The following is a 20,543-nucleotide window of genomic DNA, read 5'->3' on the forward strand; positions in this document are numbered from 1 at the left end:
CCAATCAAGATAAGCAGAGGAGCATGAAGATCATCAGCGAGTTGCAGGCAATTGATAGCTAGAGAAAGAGGGAGAACAATAATGCAATTTTTAAGTCACATCCTTGTTCAGTCAGGTGGGTCATAATAGGCAATGGAGGTGCTGGAGCTGGAGATCTATAAATTGGAAAAAGAGTTTGAAGGTAAAGAGGGCAGGATGTGTATGTGTCCGCAACAAAGAAACAGGCAGGAAAAAGTTATCGTGCAATCTTGCAATCTGCCTTTTCTAAAAGCTCTCTTCTGGAAAGCACCATTGTGCTATAAAAACAATAATCACACACCACCTTAAATGTCTTCCCTCCCAGGCAGTTAAACTGATCAATCAGTCTACTTATACCACCCCCCCCCCCTCCACCTTGCTCTAACTATAACTCCTGTCACTGCACTGCACTGTAGGGTAGACACTTTAACATTTTTTACAATGCTGCTGATATTGTAAATAGCTGCTGGTATTTATGTATTTATGCACATTTTATTCCACATCCATCCTTTAACCTATAACTTTATTTTCTCTTTTTATTTTAGTTATATATAATTCTTTATTTTTACAGAGTCATAGAAAAATAATGCACAAAAACAGACCCTTCAGCCCAATTATTCAGCCGAACTAGATATATTTTTTTATTTTTTTATCACTGAAAATCCAATTTTTTGTTGCAAACTACACCCTGACCAACACACTGGAGCAATTTCCTAATACATGGACATGTGTACATTGAATGAAGTTGATCCTTGATAAGCTCAGTTCTAGCTGGTTATTTGTGACATTAACTTCTCTTTAGACCCTTTGAGTAAGATTCTGAATTTTAATATATTTTGTGATAAGCGTTGAGCAGACAATGCATATTCTTCCAAAACCATTTTATAGATCAGAGAGTAGGAAGGGGCACATCTCATCTCACAGAGATGCGCCCATCTCACATACAAGTGGTGAAAATGAACACTCTGATCCAGTTCGAGTTCATGCTGAAGTTTATTGTCATTCAACCATACACATGTATACAGCTAAATGAAACATCTACATGTCCATCCATGGCTTCTTCTGCTGTCACAATGAGGCTGCTCTCAGATTGGAGGAAGAACACCTTATATTTCATCTGGGTAGTCTCCAACCTAATGGCATGAAATGTTGATCTCTCAAACTTCTGGTAATGGCCTCCCTTCTCTATTCCCCATCCCCAGTTCCCTCTTTCACCTTATCTCCTTGCCTGACCATCGTCTTCCTCCGGTGCTCCTCCCCCTTTTTCTTTGCCTTCTGTCCTCTCCTATTAGATTCCCCTTTCTCCTGCCCTGTATCTTTTTCATTAATCGACCTCCCAACTCTTTATTTTACCCCACCCCCTCCTGGTTTCACCTATCACCTTGTGTTTCTCCCTCCCCTGCCCCTACCCTTTTATTCTGACTCATTACCTTTTCTCCTACAGTCCTGCTGAAGAGCCTCGGCCCAAAACGCCGACTGTACTCTTTTCCATAGATGCTGCCTGGTCTGCTGAGTTCCTCCAGCATTTTGTGTGTGTTGCTTGGATTTCCAGCTTCTGTTTGTAATCATTCCTGTGCGACCAAGTTGCAAGTGCAGTGTAGTCACTATAGCACATATAGTTATGATCCAACACATACAGTCACAAAATAATATTAATACGAGTGGCACGACCCAAAGATTGACGGGTTGACATAACGTACCAGTGCGTGTTTTTGGGATTATTATAATAAAACAAAGTAGTATAAATTATTTTTTTTGAGATATAGCACAGAGCAGGCCTTTCAAGCCCTACAGGCTGCAGTGCCCAGCAACCCAACTGCTTAACGCTGGCCTAATCACAGGACGATTTACAATGATCAATTAACCAACTAACATTTATATTTTTGGACTGTGGGAGAAAACCCACTGAATCACACGAGAAGATCCTCACAGAAAGTGTCGGAATTGAACTCCAAACTTCAGAACACCCTGAACTCTAACAGCGTTCGGCAAACCACCACACTACTGCGGCTGTGAAACAGCAGTTACAAAAGATGGAAGGTGACCAGTGTAAGATGAGAACATGTCTGTGAGATGGGAAGTGGAGGGGTCGGGTGGCAGGTCATTCAGACAGGGTGTACATGTGTGTGCTAAGTGGAAGCAGGGTGTTAAGAAGTCTAACAGCCTGGCCGGGGGGGGTGGGGAGAAGCTGTTACTCAGCCTGACAGATATGGCTCTTAGCAGATTCTGACCAAGAAACAGTAAAGCGTGAGAACCACTTAATTAGAAATTTGCTTATATAAAGTTTCTTTTTCCTTTAAGTCAAATTGAAAACTAATGCTTGAATCTGATTGGAATTATAGTCTTTGAATAATCCTAGTGAGATGTGTCTTCTTCACCAATTTGCTTGCTTCATTCAAAACATGGCCACAAGAGGTCAGATTTTCCTAGTTGAGAAATGAGAGCCGATAAATAGTTTAGAAAAAGTCAGATGCTGGAATTTCCATTAAAGTACTTGCCAATTCCCTTGGTGTTCTTGAATGAATTCAGAACAACATGACCTGAAATTATTTAATTTATATTCTCTTATCAGTTGCATAAAATGGCCTTGAATTCTGAGGGATCCTTGTGGCCAGATAGAAATTGAGAGTTCACAAGCGGTGGTATAAAACAAGACAACTGCTGGCTCCAAGAATATTGTGTTTATCAGACAATATCGTGTTTATGAACCAAAATAATATCCAAAACTATGTGGATGTTCTTTTTAATTTCACTTGCTTTCTGCCATCACTTAACTGTCTAATGCTATATTATTAATATCAGCTTGCTTTTCTGAACCACCTCCACAGATTTTAGGTCTTCTACACTTTGTATTTTCCATATGAAATTCTCTTTTTCTTCCCTGCTAGTTCCATTCTTTCTCTTCTGCTTTCTCTAGCCGTGAGTTATACACTCTGTGGCCACTTTGTTAAGTATACCTGTACACCTGCTTGATAATGCAAATATCTAATCTGCCAATCATGTGTCAGCAACTCAATGCATAAAAGCATGCAGACATGGTGAAGAGGTTCAGTTGTTGTTCAGACCAAACATCAGAATGGGGAAGAAATGTGACTTAAATGACTGACTGTGGAATGATTGTTGGTACCAGATGAGGTGATTTGAGTATCTCAGAAACTGCTGTTCTCCTGGGACTTTCACACACAGCAGTCTCTAGAGTTTATAGAGGACGGTGTGGAAAGCAAAAAGTATCCAGTGAGTAGCAGTTCGCTGGGTGTTAATCAGAGAGTTGACAGGACAATGGCCAGACTGGTTCAAGTTGACAGGAAGGTGTTATAAAGTGGAGTGCAGAAGAGCATCTCTGAGTGCACAAAGTGTCACATCTTACAGTGGATGAGCTACAGCAGCAGAAAATCATAAACATACACTCAGTGGCCACTTTGCTAGGTAAAGGAGGTGCCTAATAAAGTGGGCATTGATTGAAATTTCCACAGCACAGTAGCTGCTTGGGCAGTTATCATCAATGTAGTGCTTATTTGCTTGAGTGGTAAATTGCCTTGATCTCTGTACCAAATGCTTTATTCATTAAGAAATGTCATGGACGTGATCATGTTAAATCTCCCTTAGATGAAAATCTATCATTTAACATTGACACCAATGGCCTGAACCTAACAGGGGGATACCATAAACACAAGTGCTTCTGCAGATGCTGGAAACCCAGAGCAACACATACAAAATGCTGGAGGAACTCAGCAGGTCAGGCAGCATCAACAGAAAGGGATAGTCGATAGTTCTGGCTGAGACCATTCATCAGGACTCTAATACAGTCGATGTTTTGAGCTGAGGCACTTAATCTGGACCTTGAAGAAGATTTTTGGCCCAAAATATTGACTTTTTATTCCTTCCCGTAAATGCTGCTGAGCTGTTGAGTTCCTCCAACATCTTGTATGTGTTTCAGACGAATACCATATGTTTGTTCCAATGACTGGCTCAAATTATTTATGGAAGCAAAAATGTATTATCCATGCTGGCCACATTATTTCAATCCATACAGTCAGCTGGAAATCTCTGGATCATGAGACTTCTCTTATGACTATGACTTACCTTAATTCTGATCCTTGATAATCAGGTCTTTTTGATCTCATCTGGTTGTATAGTGGTAGTAATAAAGCCGTTTTTTTTTCTCTCATTCCTTGTTCACCTGTTATAAATACCGAGGAAATATTCAGGATGATTCAGAAGATGGTGAGATTTCAGTCACGTTGTTATAGGATTGGAATTGAACGTCAGCAACAAGATTGGGAAGAACAGCAAGCATGTTAGAGATGTAATTGAATATTCCAGTAACTGATAGAGTTCTTGTTTTCCCTGTTGCAAGCTTCGAGATTTTCTGTAATTAATTTGGATTCACAAATAATGATGATGGATTTGAAACATACTGTACATACTGGAACAACAGGCAGAAAATGCTGGAGGACCTCAGCAGGTCAAGCAGCATCTGTAGAGATATGAATAGACCATAAGATCATAAGGTATAGAAGAAGGATTAGGCCATTTGGACCATTGAGTCTGCTCCACCATTACATGGAAACAGACAGGAGAGGAAAGTGGACCATGGAAGAAAGGGCACCAACAAAGTGCTGGGGGAACTCAGCAGGTCAGGGAGCATCTACGGAGAGGAGTTAACATTTCACTTGAGTCATGTCCTCTGGCACAATTCAGAATCAACATCCGAAGATTTTTGTTGAATTCAAGATGAACCTATCTTAGCTGTAGCATAACCATAAGAAATTTATATTTATGAGATGGTTTGCTATCTCTTTGACCATGGAACAAATCACTTGACTTAAATATACACAGATTGGATTAAATAGCAATTATTTCACAAATTAATCCCAAATAATCTAATTTGCTTGAATTGGACTGAGGCTAGATTAGCATTCGGTCAGCTTTTCACTATATAAATTCCAAAAACCCTGTTATATTAATTTAACATCTTACACAATTGAATTTATTAGATCAGGTGAATTATTACCCTGTGATATCACAATATCCTAAAACACCTATCTGCTTTGTATGTTTTATAGCTTTAAAATTAATTTGATGAATGCTATGATGTAAACATCAACTGTGGTATTCTGACCGATCTCCATAACAAATCCACTGGCTTTTGGTCTTAGTTTTAAGTCATTGACATGCAACTGTTCTGTACATACTTTTACCACCTCTCCCCACCTTTGAGAACATCTGCGGGAACACTGTTGCAGGAAAGCAGCATCCATCATCAAAGGCCCCCAGCATCCAGGCCGTACTTTCTTCTTGCTGCTGCCATTGGGAAGGAGGTACATGAGTCTTAGCTCCCTTACTACCATGTTCAAGAATGATTACCACCCTTCCACCATCAGCTCCTGAACCACTGTGTGGATGACTTCAGTCACCAGAACTCTAATCAGATTCAACAGCCTACAGACTCACTTTCAACAACTCATGTTATTAGTATTATTTACTTTTTTATTTGCACAATTTGTCTTCTTTTGTCCATATGAGGGTTGGCAGTGTTATTGCTTGATGCGTATGAAAGTAATCAAGCAGTACGGAAAGTATTGACTTTGAATGTGAAGAATGAAAAGGTATTGCATGTTCTATCCTGTAAATTCCTGCAAGAAAATGAATCTGAAGGTAGCATATGGTAACATATATACAGTACTCTGTAAAAGTAGGCGCGCGCGCACACACACACACACACACACACACACTCTCACACACACACACACACACACACACACACACACACACACACACACACACACACACACACACACACACACACACACACACACACACACACACACACACACCCAGGGTACCTAAGACTTCTTCAACAGTCCTGCAGTCATTTTACTGTACTGCTGCTGCAAAAAAACTAATTTGATGACGTATGTGAGAGATGATAAGGCTGATCCAGATATGGGTCTCTGTTGTGGACTGAGAGTGGAAAGGGGGCAGGGAGAGGGGAATTGTGGTTGGGAAAAGTGGAAGGGAGAGGGGAGGAAGAGGAAGCATCAGGAAGATATTCTGTAATGGTCAATAAACCAATTGTTTAGAATCAAATGATGTTGTCTGGTGTCGCAGGGCTGCACCTACGCCACAGCCTGTACCTGGCACTCCTCTGCAACCTGCCCCACACCCCTCCACCCTCACCATAACCAACATTCTTTGCTTCTGCCAGAATTACAAACTCACTCTTCGGTACACATTGACAAATATATTACTGTGCAAAAAGCCTTAGGCTCCCAGGCTACGGTAGATACGATGTGTGCCTAAGACTTCTGCATAGTTCTGTATACTTTGATAATAAATTGATTTTGGTTATCTGTGTTATGAAGAATATTGCACAGAAATTGTGGCCTATGCCTACAGAACGATGAAGCAAAAGATCATGGTAACCATGACACGTCTATAACATCATTCGAGAAATAAGAGGGAGACAAATCTCACAGATATGATCATGTACAGTACTTCCTCGAGTTTTGAAAGAGGTGGCAACAGAGTTGGTGTGTGCCTGGTTATCATCCCCCAAAATTCTATGGATTGTGAAGTAGTTCACTGAAATTGGATAACAAATATCACTATTATTTCAAAATGGAGGATTAGAGAAAATCTGGAACTACTGACTGTGAGACTAACATTGGTAGTTTGGAGAATACCGAAATCAAAAAGGATGTGATAGTAAGACAACTAGAAAATAAAAAAGAATTTAGCAAACGATTTAAAGTTCAGCTTTAGTTGTCACGTGTACATTGAAACATACAGTGAAAGATTTGCATCGAAAGAAATCAGCAAGGATTGTGATGGGCAGCCCACAAGCATCACCATGTTTCTTGTGCCAACGTAACATGCCCATAACTTACTAACCCTAACCTGCAAGTCTTTGGAATGTGGACAGAAAGCAGAGCACATGAAATCCACACGCTCCTGGGGAGAACACATGAACTCCGTACAAACAGCAGCAGGAGTTGAACCCCAATCTTACAACTGCTGTAAACTGATATACTAAGCATTTTGTGCTACTATCTCTACAATTTTCTTCTCGTAATTTAGTCAAGTATGAGAAGGAAATTGTGCATGACTAAACTCTTGGGCTTCCAAGTAGACCACAACCTCGTCACGGTTCAGAGGCTTGCTTGTCTCAGTGACCAGCGGAGCTCTGTTGGCAGTTTTGGCTCCTGGTAGGGTCATCCATGCTAAACAGGTCGAAGGGTAGAGGCCAGACACAGAGTGGTCCATCGGTCCTCCAGGTTCAGGGGTTCGGTCAGAGCTAACAACCCTGTTGGGTAAAATAGTTATGAAAACAGCACTGAAGAATGATTCTGCATCTGAGTGGGATGGTATCCCTGAGTGTCCACCTGGAGTTAGCATAAAAGACAGTAGTGAAAACTAAGAGGAAACTACTGGCATAATGAAAGAAGCTTTGAACACTGTCAGAGATGGAGTACCTTCACTGTTGTGCTAAACACCAGTGATGTAACAGGCAGTAAGTACGTAAGTCAACTATTGGAATTCTTTGAGGATATATTCCAGGCTGTCAAGTAATAAGAGAGAACAAGTGGATGTGGTGCATTTGGATTTTCAGCTGTTTTTCCATAAGATGGGAGGTTGATGAATATGATTGGAAATCAGGAATTAGGGGAGTACATTAGCATGGATTGAGTTTTCATTAACTGATCTTCCTTAGGTTGGCAGGCTGTGATTTGAGGGTACCTGTTAGAATTCTGGGTTTTTCAGAACTGATTGGACTCTCTGGTAATTGATCATTGACTGCACATGTTCCCAATCAATGTCTGAGTATTTAAACCCTGTTTCCTGGCTCTCACTTTGCTCAGTCTTAATCTGTGATATTGTATGTAGCAAGAAAGTCTGGTGGTTTTTTTTTATGTTTGCTTATTGCCTGCATTTCTGGATCCTATTTGTACTGTAAGACTGAGCCAATAGAGACAAACCCAGCTCACCCTGGGAACATGTGGTGTTGATGATCAATAACAAGAGATTCCAATCAGTTCTGAAAAAAAACCCTTGGGGAACTGTCTGCCCCTGTTGGCCAACCCTGGAACAGATTGCAGTCTGAACTGGTACTACATGTCATAGTGCTTATATCTCAATTATTCACACTTTGTTGCAATTACTTAGCTTGGGGGGGGGGGGTTATTCAAATGCAACATTTCCAAGTCAAATGCAGACATGAAACTATGTGAGTGATGGTGGAGGATGTAGAGACTTCAAGGGAATATAGGTAGTCTGTGTCTGTGAGCAGGAGGGGTTCAATGCCATAAAAAGAGACTATCCTTTGAGTATTGTAAAATGGCGGGAGACTAGATGTTGATGTTAAAAGGGATCTAGTAGTTCTTGAAACTGTTGTTGAAAACTAGTTAGTGTAGCAGGTAGTGTAAAAGGTTCATTCTTTCTGCAGTCTGGAAACCAGGAGATTTCAGGACTTTGTATGTTCAGCAAGAATCAAGGACTCTTCATCAATGCTTATATTTTGTATCTTAAAGTATATATTTCTGACTGAGCAACCTTGCAACAAGAATTTCCTTTGAGATAAATGAAGTTCTATCTTGACTTGTCTTGTGTTCTCCTATTTTTGCTTATTTATTATTGTTATTTCTTTGTGTATATTTGCACAGTCTGTTGTATTTTACACACTGGTTGAACATTCAAGATGGTGCAACCTTTCATTGACTCTGTTGTGGTTATTATTCTATGGATGTCCACAAGGAAATGGATCTCAGGATTACTGTATATGTATTTTGATAATAAATTTACTTTGAACTTACAGCTTTTGAAATTTGTTCTCCCAGTGACTGCATGGGTTTCCTCCTGTATTCAAAAATACAAATTAGGATTAGTAAGTTGTGAGCATGCTATGCTAGTGCCAGAAGCACAGGGACACATGTGGGCTGCCCCGGCACATATTCAGACCATGTTGGTCGTTAATACAAATGACCTGTTTCACTGTCTGCTTTGTTTCAATGTACATGTTTCTGGGGAAGAAACAATAATCTTTTCCCCTTTTTGGAAGGGGATTTGGATAGTATTGTAAGGATGTCATATTGCAGTTAGGTGTGGCCTTAATACTGCAACATTGGTTTCCTTTACTAAGATGGGTACACTTCCTATAGAGCAGGTGTTCCCAGCCTGGAGTCCACAAACCCTTCAGTTAATAGTAGTGGTTCATAGCATAAAATGGGGTCAGGAACCCTTGCTATAGTAGGAGTTTAATAAATATTCACCGGACTGTTTCCGGTTTGATATTTTTAACAAGGATAGACTCAACAAACTAGGTTTCTATTCTCTGGAGACTAGAAGAATGAGACCATAAAACATGGGTGCCCATCGAGTCTGCTCTGCCATTCAATCCTGTACTTTTCCTTCTAAATCCCATTCTTCTGCCTTCTCCCCATCAGCTCTGATTGTTTGCTCTTTATGAGTCATGTTGTATGCCATGTCATTATGACAGTGTTTCTCTGATCTTAAATTTGTCCACTGTAGGGAACATCATCTCCACATCCACTCTATCTCGGCCTTTCAATATTCAATAGATTTCAATGAGATCCCTACCCTCAGGTCAGCCATAATTTTGCAGAAAGTTGGAAGAGCCTCAAGAGGTTAAGTATTTTCCTCCTGCTACATAAAGTAGTGAATACAGCCCAGTCCATCACGGCAAAGAACCACCCCCACACCATTGAGCACATTTACAATGAGCACTGCCACAAGGAAGCAGTATCCATCATCAAGGACCCCCACCATCCAGGCCATGCTCTTTTCTCAACACTACCATCAGGAAAGAGGTACAGGAGCCTTAGATGACATAGCACCAGACTCAATTACTATCCTTCAACCATCAGGCTACTGAACCAACATGGACAACTTCATTCACCTCAATACCGAACTGATTCCACAACCAACTGACTCCCTTTCAAGGAATCTGAAACTCGTGTTCTCAATGTTATTTATTAATTTTTATTTGCTCAATTTGTCATTGGTTGTCTGTTAATCTTTGTTTATGTATAGAACTTTCAGAAATTCTGCTGCATTTCTTTGTTCTACTGTGAATGCCCGAAAGTAGAAGAATCTCAAGGTAAGGTGACATATGTACTTTGATAATAAATTTAGATTGCCTGTAATTAACTCTCACATTTCTAATGCCATTGTGTCCCTCAACTGTTTGCTACTTACACACTCTGTGGCTACTTTGTTAAGTATACCTGTACACCTGCTTGATAATGCAAATATCTAATCAGCCAATCATTTAGCAGCAACTCAATGCATAAAAGCATGCAGACATGGCTAAGAGGTTCATTTGTTCAGACCAAATATCAGAAAGGGGAAGAAATGTGACCCAAGCGACTTTGTGGGTACTTAAAGATGTGGTTCGAGTTTCTCGGAAACGGCTGATCTCCTGGGATTTTCACCCACATCAGTTTCTAGAGTTTACAGAGAATGGTGTGAAAAACTAAATCATCCACTGTGAGTCCTGAGGGTGAAAAGGTCTTCTTAATAAGAAAAGTCAGATGAGAATAGCCAGACTGGTTCAAACTGACAGGAAAGCACAGTAACTCAAATAGCCATGTGTTATGACAGTGCTGTGCAGAAGCGAAGCTTTAAACACACAATGTGTGGAACCTTGAAGCCGATGGGCTACTGCAGCAGAAGTCCACTCAGCGGCAGAAAGTACCTAATAATGTGGCCATTGAGTCTGCACGAACTCGCATATTAACAAGTAAAAAAGGCTCTCACTCACGAACTAACTCACTCACCTCCCTCATTTATTACACACGCTCTTCCACCCAAAGTCTTCCTTCACGTCTGCCTTGGGTATAAACGCTTCAATATCAGCTCCTGACTTTGTTGTGCAAAAGCCTCCCCCGGTCCAAAACCACCCACTCAGATTCGTCGCGTACTTCGGGGCAAGAGAAAGATTGCAGGTCTTTGAACGGCATCGAGCGACTTCAGAGAATATTGAAGTCACATTACCTCAAAGCCAGCCCCCGAATACCATCGCTGAGCCTCTGTAAGCGCTGTCATTTGAACATATGTCCCATCTGAGTTCAGAATGAGTTAAGTGTTTGTCAACAGACAGGCTCGAAGTTTGGAATGCGAGATTGGAAGCGTGTCTCTGGTTCGGTTCCACAAATACAATAAATGAACCGCTGCCATTTGAGACAGAATTAATTCAGCTAAACAGCCAGCCGGTCAGCGGGGAGCTGCCGCGCCAAATAAAATGAGCAGGACAACAAAACAGAGTTCAAAACAAAACGAAACACGGGTTTAAAAAATGTGGTTTCATTTAAATGCAGGCAGAAGGATAGTATCTAAAGTGAAACAAGGCAACGGAAACAAGAGTCCTGAGTAACAAACACAATTCTGGAGGAACTCAGCAAGTCGGGCAGCGTCGATGGAAAAGAATAAACAGACGACGTTTCGGGCCGGGACGCTACATCAGGACTAAAAAAAAGAATGCTCTTTGAATCAAAACAATGCTTCTTTCCTTTTACCAATAACAGATTTGCAAAAAGCCAAGCGTAGACACAGACGGACTTGCTTTCTGATACGAGATTGTGGTATGCAGAATTATTGAAGGCGGAAAACCGATAGGAATCGAAAACAACACAAATACGTTATATGCAGATGTACACGCGCATCTATACAAAACCAATTTTATTCTGTCTAATTAAAATCTACAGTATATTGTATATTTAAAGGGGTCCTTCTAGGTGTGATGTTCTAATATGATCATTATACCTGTGTACAAAGACGGACATGTACAAACCAACACAATCAAATCTAACACTCTTTACACACGCTCTCCCAAGCAAGTTCCTCCCCTCGCCTCTCATATGCGCGTCCGACCCGTGTAATATATTGTTTTTTTTAAAGTTTATCTAAACTAAATAACAGCAGCCGCCGGGTAAGCCAAAAACGCCCCAGTGCTGACAATTGCCATCTCAGCGTCAGTGTCCTTAACCCTGCCGTGAAGTCAATCACAGCAGAGGCGAATTGAATCAAGGCGGCTGAAACCGGCCATCACTTTCTCAAGTCTCCAAAGCCTCTGGGAAGAAAGTTTGTGGAGTGATTGTGTCCCGGTAATTCTGCCGGACTGTTTCTCGCCAGAGTCCGCGGGGAAGATGTTTCACGCAAGTCCTGAGAATTTGCTGAGAGGTGCCTTGATATTGTGGCTGACATCGTTATCGTCTTCTTACTCTTACTTTACCATTTCAGAACAAGATGAAAGGTTTGTCATTAATATTTAATTTCTCATCTCACACCATCTTTAATAAAAAAGATAATAATGTTAAACGGAATGAGGTCCAGGGGAAACGCACACTCGTACACCATCTATTTCCCAAAATGCGCCATTAATTCAAACCGAGAGGTTATAAAAGGCACTTTCAAATCCACGGGAAGATTTGGTTTAGTAACACATTTTTATTCGACACCTGAAAAACTCCGTTTTGATTTTAAAGCAGAGAGATATGCCCTGACAACAAAATAATCACATCTGAGTATCCATGCCTGAAGACCAGCGGAGAAGTGGCGACCTGTTTCAGGTAAGCTCCTTCAAACGCTCCCCTTTTCTCCTCATTTCTCCCTGCCCTGCGATTAAACTGTTTTGTCCGATTCTTCTCTATGCATTGCTCCGACTAAGTTGCTTGTGTTGTGGTTCTGAAATGTATTCAAATTAAAGTTACGGGGAAAGAACAAGTGAATTCCCTTTAACAACTTGGTGACAAAATACACTTTAACATGGCAACGGCGTTAAAATGACCAGATTCCTGCTTTTCTGTCGGGGGCAGCTAATTACAAAGGCTGCGTGTTTTTTTCTTCTTCTGTAAATGAAAGTGGATCATTGTGACGGTGACGCGTTATTCCTGTATACCTGTGACGGGTTTGCATTAAACCTGTATACCTGTGACGGGTTTGCATTAAACCTGTATACCTGTGACGGGTTTGCATTAAACCTGTATACCTGTGACGGTGTTGCATTAAACCTGTATACCTGTGACGGGTTTGCATTAAACCTGTATACCTGTGACGGGTTTGCATTAAACCTGTATACCTGTGACGGGTTTGCATTAAACCTGTATACCTGTGACGGGTTTGCATTAAACCTGTATACCTGTGACGGTGTTGCATTAAACCTGTATACCTGTGACGGGTTTGCATTAAACCTGTATACCTGTGACGGGTTTGCATTAAACCTGTATACCTGTGACGGGTTTGCATTAAACCTGTATACCTGTGACGGTGTTGCATTAAACCTGTATACCTGTGACGGGTTTGCATTAAACCTGTATACCTGTGACGGGTTTGCATTAAACCTGTATACCTGTGACGGGTTTGCATTAAACCTGTATACCTGTGACGGTGTTGCATTAAACCTGTATACCTGTGACGGGTTTGCATTAAACCTGTATACCTGTGACGGGTTTGCATTAAACCTGTATCCCACCGGTACCTGGGGCGATGTCAGACCTCTGACTGAATTGTGCTGCTTACTGTGTGAAGCAGAGACCAGTGCGCAGTCTTGTCTGGAACTGATGCCGAACCTGAATTTAGTTGGCTGAAAATGCGGGTTTTAAAGTTCAAAGTAAACTTAATGTCGAAGTATACATATGTCACCATATACAACCCGGAGATTCGTTTTCTTGCGGGCAATCACAGTAAATACATAAAACAATCGAGTCAATGAAGGACCGCACCCAACAGGGGGAATAACAACCAACGTGCAGATAAAAAAGCAACACTGTGCAAATACAAAGCGGAAGAGGAAAATAAGAAATAAATAAACAATAAATATTAAGAACATAAGATGAAGAGTACTTGAAGTAAGTCCGTTTTGGTGGAAACAGTCAAGGATGGGCAAGGGAAGTTGAGTGAAGTTATCCCCTCTGATTCAATGTGCTGATTTTGCTTTCTGTAGCAATACAGACTGTGGAATTCTGTAGTGCTGGCTGGACAAGGTGCAGCTAGTTTCCTTGCCTGTGAATCAAGTTGGAATGCACAGTTTAATATGGGTGAATTACTTGGCCATGATAACTGGGTTTGGACCAAGGTGATAATAGAAAGCATCTGCTCCACAAAGGTACTGCTTGCAAACAGAGAAAGGCAGTGTTCACATCCTATGTCCATTATAAACAGTGCAGATATTTCATAATGTTCTTGAAAAATAGTTTTGACTTGATTACTAATAACTGCTTTAAAATATTAAAATATGCATGAACTCATTACTATGCAATCTATCAAAAGTTCAGTATGTCAAACATTGCTGAATTAATTAAGGTCAGATTTATTTCAATGTCAGCATTTAAGAGACATTTGGGTAGGCAGGGGTATGGAGAGCTGGAGTCCTGGTGCAGGTTGACAGGAGTACACACTTTAAATAGTTAGCATGCACCAGATGGGGTGAAGGGCCTGCTTTTGTGCTGGACTTTTCCAAGACTTTGTATTTAAGGCTTGATGAATAGTGGGGCAGGCTCTGAGAATCAGATGGCTTATGGTTGCTCTTGTTACGAATGTCCACAGTATACGCACAGTGGCCATTTTATTAGGTATCTACCATACCTAATAAAGTGGCCACTAAGTGTATGTTTGTGGTCTTCTGCTGCCGTAGCACGTCCGCCTCACGGTACGATGTGTCGTGCATACGAAGGTGCGCTCCAGCACGGCACTGTTGTAACATGTGGTTATTTGAGTTACTGTCACCTTCTTGCCTGCTTGAACCGGTCTGGTCATTCTTTTCTGACCTCTCTCATTAACAGAGAGGGGAGATAGTATGCAGAATTATGAGGGGTATAGGGAGGGTAAATTCTGGCAGGTTTTTTTTTCCCACTGTGTTTGGGTGAGGGTACAACTAGAGGTCATTGGCTCAGGGAGAAAGCTGAAAATTTTCAGGGGAACATGAGGGGGATCTTCTTCACTCGGAGGGTGGTGAGAGTGTGGAACGAGCTGCCAGCGGAAGTGGTGGATGCGGGTGCAATTTCAATAGCTAAGAGAAATTTGGATAAGTACATGGTTGGGTGGGATGTGGAGGACTATGGTCCGCATGCAGGTCGGTGGGACTAAACAGATTAATAATACAGCATGGATTAGATGGGCCAAAGGGCCTGTTACTGCACTGTGGTGTTCTATGGCTGTATGACAAAGCATTTTCACCCACAGAACTGCCACCCCCTCGAAGTTTTGTTTTTTTTTGTTTTTCAAATCATTCTCTATAAACAAGACTCTTGAGTTCACAATGTGAGTGATATCGTCCACCCCCGGGAGCAGTAGATATTTCTAAGGGAGAGATAAAGATAAAGGCGGGGCAAATAAACAAGCACAGGCTTAATTTTAAAAATGAATGACTTATTATAAGGAGTTGATCCTCAGTGCTTCGTAATTGATTAGAGTGACCATGTAATCACCTCAACTTTTGCTGACCCACCATTCTCTTAGACGTTGCTTGAAGCATGTTATAGTTGTTCAAAAGCAATGTGATGCTTCTGTATTTGGCCTATAATGAGAAATCTGGACAGAAGAATGGTGTTATTTCTTATTGTCATTCACTATTGTAGTAGTGTTAGTGAGTACAATTCTCATACTCTAATCACACACTATTCCTGTGAATTAGGTAATGGCATTAAATGGGATAAAGTTCAGAGTCAACCCTTTCTGATGGTCTTGACCACATTTCTCTAGCCCATGGCCCAATGTAGATATTGCTTTATTTACCTTCAGGTCAAATGTTGCCTGAGCTATGATGATGTCATAACTTTCCCTTTTATTGATTGCAGCACTTAATGTTGGACTTAAAAAAACAGGCAATTGACCATGGCTGGCATTCAATAATGAAAATGGCAGAAACAGGCCAAACAGAAGAGAAGTGTAGACAGTATAGTGTGAAGTATCTGAAATATGGATTTTTATCAGCACAAAGTAACCAGCAGCAGCCAATGTGTCTGTTCTGTGAAAAAATTTATTCCACATGAGGCAAGGAAACCATCCAGTAACCATGAAAATTTGAAGAGAAGACTCTCTGATAAAGCAAACAAGAAATTGGCTTAGTTTTAATCACTGAAAACTTTGAGAAGTAGAAAACACTTTAAAACATGTTTTCCAGCTCAACAGTGATGGTTCAGAAACATAGAAAATCTACAGCATAATACAGGCCCTTCAGCCCACAATGATGTGCCAAATATGTACTTAGAAATTACCCATAGCCCTCTATTTTTCTAAGCTCCATGTACCTATTCAGGAGTCCCTTAAAAGGCCCTATCACATCCGCCTCCACCACCATCGCCAGCAGCCCATTCCACGCACTCACCACTCCCTGAGTAAAAAACTTACCCCCGACATCTTCTCTGCACCTACTTCCAAGTACCTTAAAACTGTGCCCTCTCATGATAGCTATTTCAGCCCTGAGAAAAAGCCTGACTATCCACACGATCAATGCCTCTCACCATCTTATACACCTCTCTCAGGTCACCTCTCATCCTCCATCACTCTAAAAAGAAAAGGTCATGTTCACTGAACCTATTCTCATAAGGCATGCTTCCCAATCCAGGCAACATCCTTGTTAATCTCCTCTGCATCCTTTCTATAATTTCCACACCCTTCCTGTAGTGAGGTGACCAGAAATGAGTATAGTACTCTAAGAGGGGCCTGACCAGGGTTCTATATAGCTGTAATATTACCTCTCAGCTCTTAAGTTCAATCCCACGGTTGATGAAGGCCAATGCACTATATACCTTCTTAACCACAGAGTCAACCTGTGCGGCAGCTTTGAGTGTCCTATGGACTCAATCCCCAAGATCCCTCTGATCCTCCACACTGTCAAGATCCTTACCATTAATACTAAGTTCTGCCATCATATTTGACCTACCAAATTGTGGGCTTCATCCAAAATTTCATTGCTCATTGCTAAATCTGGAAAGCTCCATTCAACTGGCAAAGAATTAGTTCTGCCAACAGTAAGGGAGGTTCTGGGTACAGTTTTTCATGTCACTTGACCAAATAATTAAAGTGATTCCATTCAGCAACAACTATGTTCAAAGACAAGTAGATGAAATATCTGAGAATATGAAAGACATAATGTGTAACATTATTAGGACAATAGAATTGCTCTGCAATTGGATAAGTCAACTTTGCCAGGCAATGAACCTTTGTTTCTTGGTTATGATCGCTTCATAAAAGATCAAAGCACAGCTTAAGAGTTGTAATTTGCAGGGCACTAGAAACAGAGATGAGGGGGTGAGACAATATTTCAGGTTAACATATTTATCATTCATTTCGAGAGCTTTGTATTGAGAATGATGAACAGTTTGAAAGCTTGCCGGTGCACACAAAAGTTAAATAGGTCTCCAAAGGAAACTGCCTGAGGTACTCTGAAACTGTGATTAAATTCATTGCAAAACACAAGTTTCAAAGTACACTTATTATCAAAGAATGTATAAATTCTACAACCTTGAGATGTGTTTGCTTACAAGCAACCACAAAGCAAGAAACCTATATACAGAAAAAAGACCAGCAGCTGATGTGCAGAGAAAGGGGGAAAAGCATAAATCATGCAAACAATAGAAGTGAGCAAAAGCATTCTGAACCAGCATGAGTCATTAGAACTGAAGCCTGGAGCAGCCTGGAGTGGGCCCGAAGCCTCGGTATCACTCCAGCATATTAGTGGCATGGAACACAGCAACCAGGGGGCCATCTTCATAGCTTGTGTGCCATGGAGAGAAGAGTGAAAATCTCTGGAAAGTGAGTGGTCTTCTCATGCCTCTGATCCTGACATTCTGTCTTTCCAGTAGAGCTGGGCATTTAAATTGTCCAAATAGCATACTGTACCTCGCGCTAGGGACCTGGGCACTGCTGCAGTGAAAGGCTCTGGGTCTAGAACTCACCATCCAGTGACTCAATCCGGACCCAGGTTTCACTGCCCAGCCCGAAACCATTCTCAATTTCTCCAAATTGGCTAGGCACCCGGGCCACTCAGACAGGGATCAGAACTCGTTTGCCTTGACTTCTCCTCTCTGAATAGCTCATTCCATCTGCATTGATGCTGCAATGTACCGGCGTGGTTCATCCCTCAAATTCGCTGGGCCTTTGCTCACCTCTTCATTGTTTGTGGTGATAATTTACTACCAATTACTTCAGAAAAGTTGTTATTAGTATTACTTTCAGTCACATTTCTTACCTATTGAACTACCAGCGAGCTGTCACACGTGTTAGGTAGCACCATGTTGAACCGGAAGTTTAAGGGGTGTGTGGATGCTTCATTCAGTAATCAACTCAAGAATATCAGGAGTGACATTACTTACCTGTCAGAATTATTTTCAAAGCTTAATGAAATCAATCTTCAATTGCAAGGAAATGATGTGAATCTTATCAAAGACACATCAATCATCTGCATATCTAAATTAACCCTACTTAAGTGCAACATTGGCCATTGTGACCTTTTACATTTTCTGCTCCTCTCTGAATTGCAAGAGGAAGAGTAGCCCACCTGAATGAGCTGCATTTAGACATGTCAGAGATATTTCAGGATCTTCTCTCGATCCAAATTCCAGATTAGGTAATAAATCCATTCCTGAACACAATTGTAATGAGGGATTAACAGGAAAGTTGGAGGAAGAACTGATTTCACTACAAAATGTCTTTGAGCTGCAGCCGAAGTTCAAAGATCCATAGCAAGACTTTTGGTTACGGAACAAAATCTCTGAATGCTATGTGGATAAAGGTCAAGATGTTCTTTGTTCCCTTTCCAACATCGTATTTAGGACAGCATGGTTTCAGTGCAGTTGCCCATTTTCTTTCAAACAACAAACAGACTGCAAATTGCCGAACATTGGGATCTGACACTCCTGTGTGACATTCAGCCTGACGTTGAAAAGCTGATACCACTGCACCAAGCCCATCCATCTCACTGAATTTGCAATTCCTATTTTCTTTCACTGTGCATCGTAAATCAAAATTCTTTCTGGTTTTTATGTTATGCCCGGAACAGGACAGGGGTTGCTGGGGATGTGGTCCAGGAGCCAAAGGGGCAGAAACCCAAAAATGTTTGGGAATCATTGCTCTAGAGACTGTTGTGCATTTATATTAAATATATATAAATACATAAATATCCCAGGAGATCAACAGTATCTGAGATACTCAAATCACCCTGTCTGACACCAACAATCATTCCACTGTCACAGATATTTATTTAGTGATACAGTGTGGACTTGGCCTTTCCTGCCCTTTGAGCCATCTGCCCCCGCAACCCCACAATCCTAATTAACCCTAACCTAACTACAGGATAATTACAATGGCCAGTTTATCTACATAGTATGTCTTTGGGCTGTGGGAGAAAATCAGATTGCCTGGGGAAAACCCATGCATTCTACAGGGAGGATTTATAGAACGGTGCTGGAATTGGAATTGAACTCCAAACTCCAGAATGCCTTAAGCTGTAATAGCATCGTGTTAACTGTTGTGGCACCATGATGCCCTGTCACCAACAATCAATCCACAATCAAGGTCACTTGGACCATATTTCTACCCCTTTCTGATATTTGGTCTGAACAACAGAACCTCTTGACCACGTCTGCATGCTTCTGTGCATTGAGTAGCTGGCACATGGTTGATTAGATATTTGCAATAGCAAGCAGATGTACAGGTGTATCAGAGTGGTCACTGAGTATATACTCTAGTAGAGCCATAGTGTCTTAGACCACTACAGCACAGGAACAGGCCCTTCAATCCATCTAATCTGTGCCAGCTCTTATTCTGCATAGCATGAACCATAGCCCTCCATATCCTCCCACCCATGTATTTATAAATATTAATTTATTAACTTCTATAATATACTTACTCACCCATATTTCACCAGAATATATGGATCCCAGGTCGGCCTGAACAGCCACTGGAGGACCCGCCTATAGATAACCTGTTAGGATAAAATCATACTCATCTCACGCTATAAACATGTATATTGTCACATATACAGTCGGTGGCCACTTTTTGGTACAGGAGATGTGAATAAAGTGGCCACTGATTAAACATATGACAATTAATTTAACTTAACAAAACCTCGTAAGCTGTGTAACTGTGCTGACTTTGTAGAAATGGATAATTACATACTGACAGCAAGTCTTCCGTGACCAACAATGCCCTTCAATTACAACTCATTCAGCCATGCTGCTGGCCGGCTTTTCAATTGTGCCAATTCTTTACCTTGCTGGAAATCACACCAACACTTGGAAGTATAAATGTCTGCAGAGCTCTGCATTTTCTTATGAAGAAGAAATGTGAAGACTCTGTTTGTTACACCGGCTTTACAAATGCATCCATCTGTTGCATTGCATCTGATAATTTATTATTTTTTATTATATTCTTTTGTACTTGCATACTTTATTGTCATTTGCACATTGGTTGTTTGTCTGTCCTGTTACCTGCAGCCTTTAATTGATTCTATCGTGTTTCTTGGATTTACTGTGTACGCCTGCAAGAAAATTAATCATGGAGTTGTA

General features: G+C 41.1%; 1 protein-coding gene and 1 long non-coding RNA gene across 2 annotated transcripts in view; one reads left to right on the forward strand and one right to left on the reverse strand.

Moving 5' to 3' along the window:
* Positions 1-981: 981 nt before the first annotated feature.
* LOC132404998 (uncharacterized) lies at positions 982-11,869 on the reverse strand. Its single transcript, XR_009515731.1, has 5 exons — positions 10,815-11,869; positions 8,832-8,874; positions 4,102-4,198; positions 1,449-1,589; positions 982-1,151 (listed from the first exon to the last, which is right to left on the reverse strand). It is a non-coding gene; the product is annotated as an uncharacterized LOC132404998 (long non-coding RNA).
* A 174-nt stretch (positions 11,870-12,043) lies between these two features.
* ccbe1 (collagen and calcium binding EGF domains 1) overlaps positions 12,044-20,543 on the forward strand; it is a 392,272-nt gene continuing 383,772 nt past the window's right edge. Inside the window, exons 1-2 of the mRNA XM_059989658.1 lie at positions 12,044-12,289; positions 12,522-12,605. Coding sequence (XP_059845641.1) covers positions 12,183-12,289; positions 12,522-12,605 — 191 coding nt within the window. The 5' untranslated portion in view covers positions 12,044-12,182. The remainder of the gene's footprint in view (positions 12,290-12,521; positions 12,606-20,543) is intronic.

Source organism: Hypanus sabinus, chromosome 14, assembly GCF_030144855.1.
Source record: "Hypanus sabinus isolate sHypSab1 chromosome 14, sHypSab1.hap1, whole genome shotgun sequence".
NCBI lineage: Eukaryota > Metazoa > Chordata > Chondrichthyes > Myliobatiformes > Dasyatidae > Hypanus > Hypanus sabinus.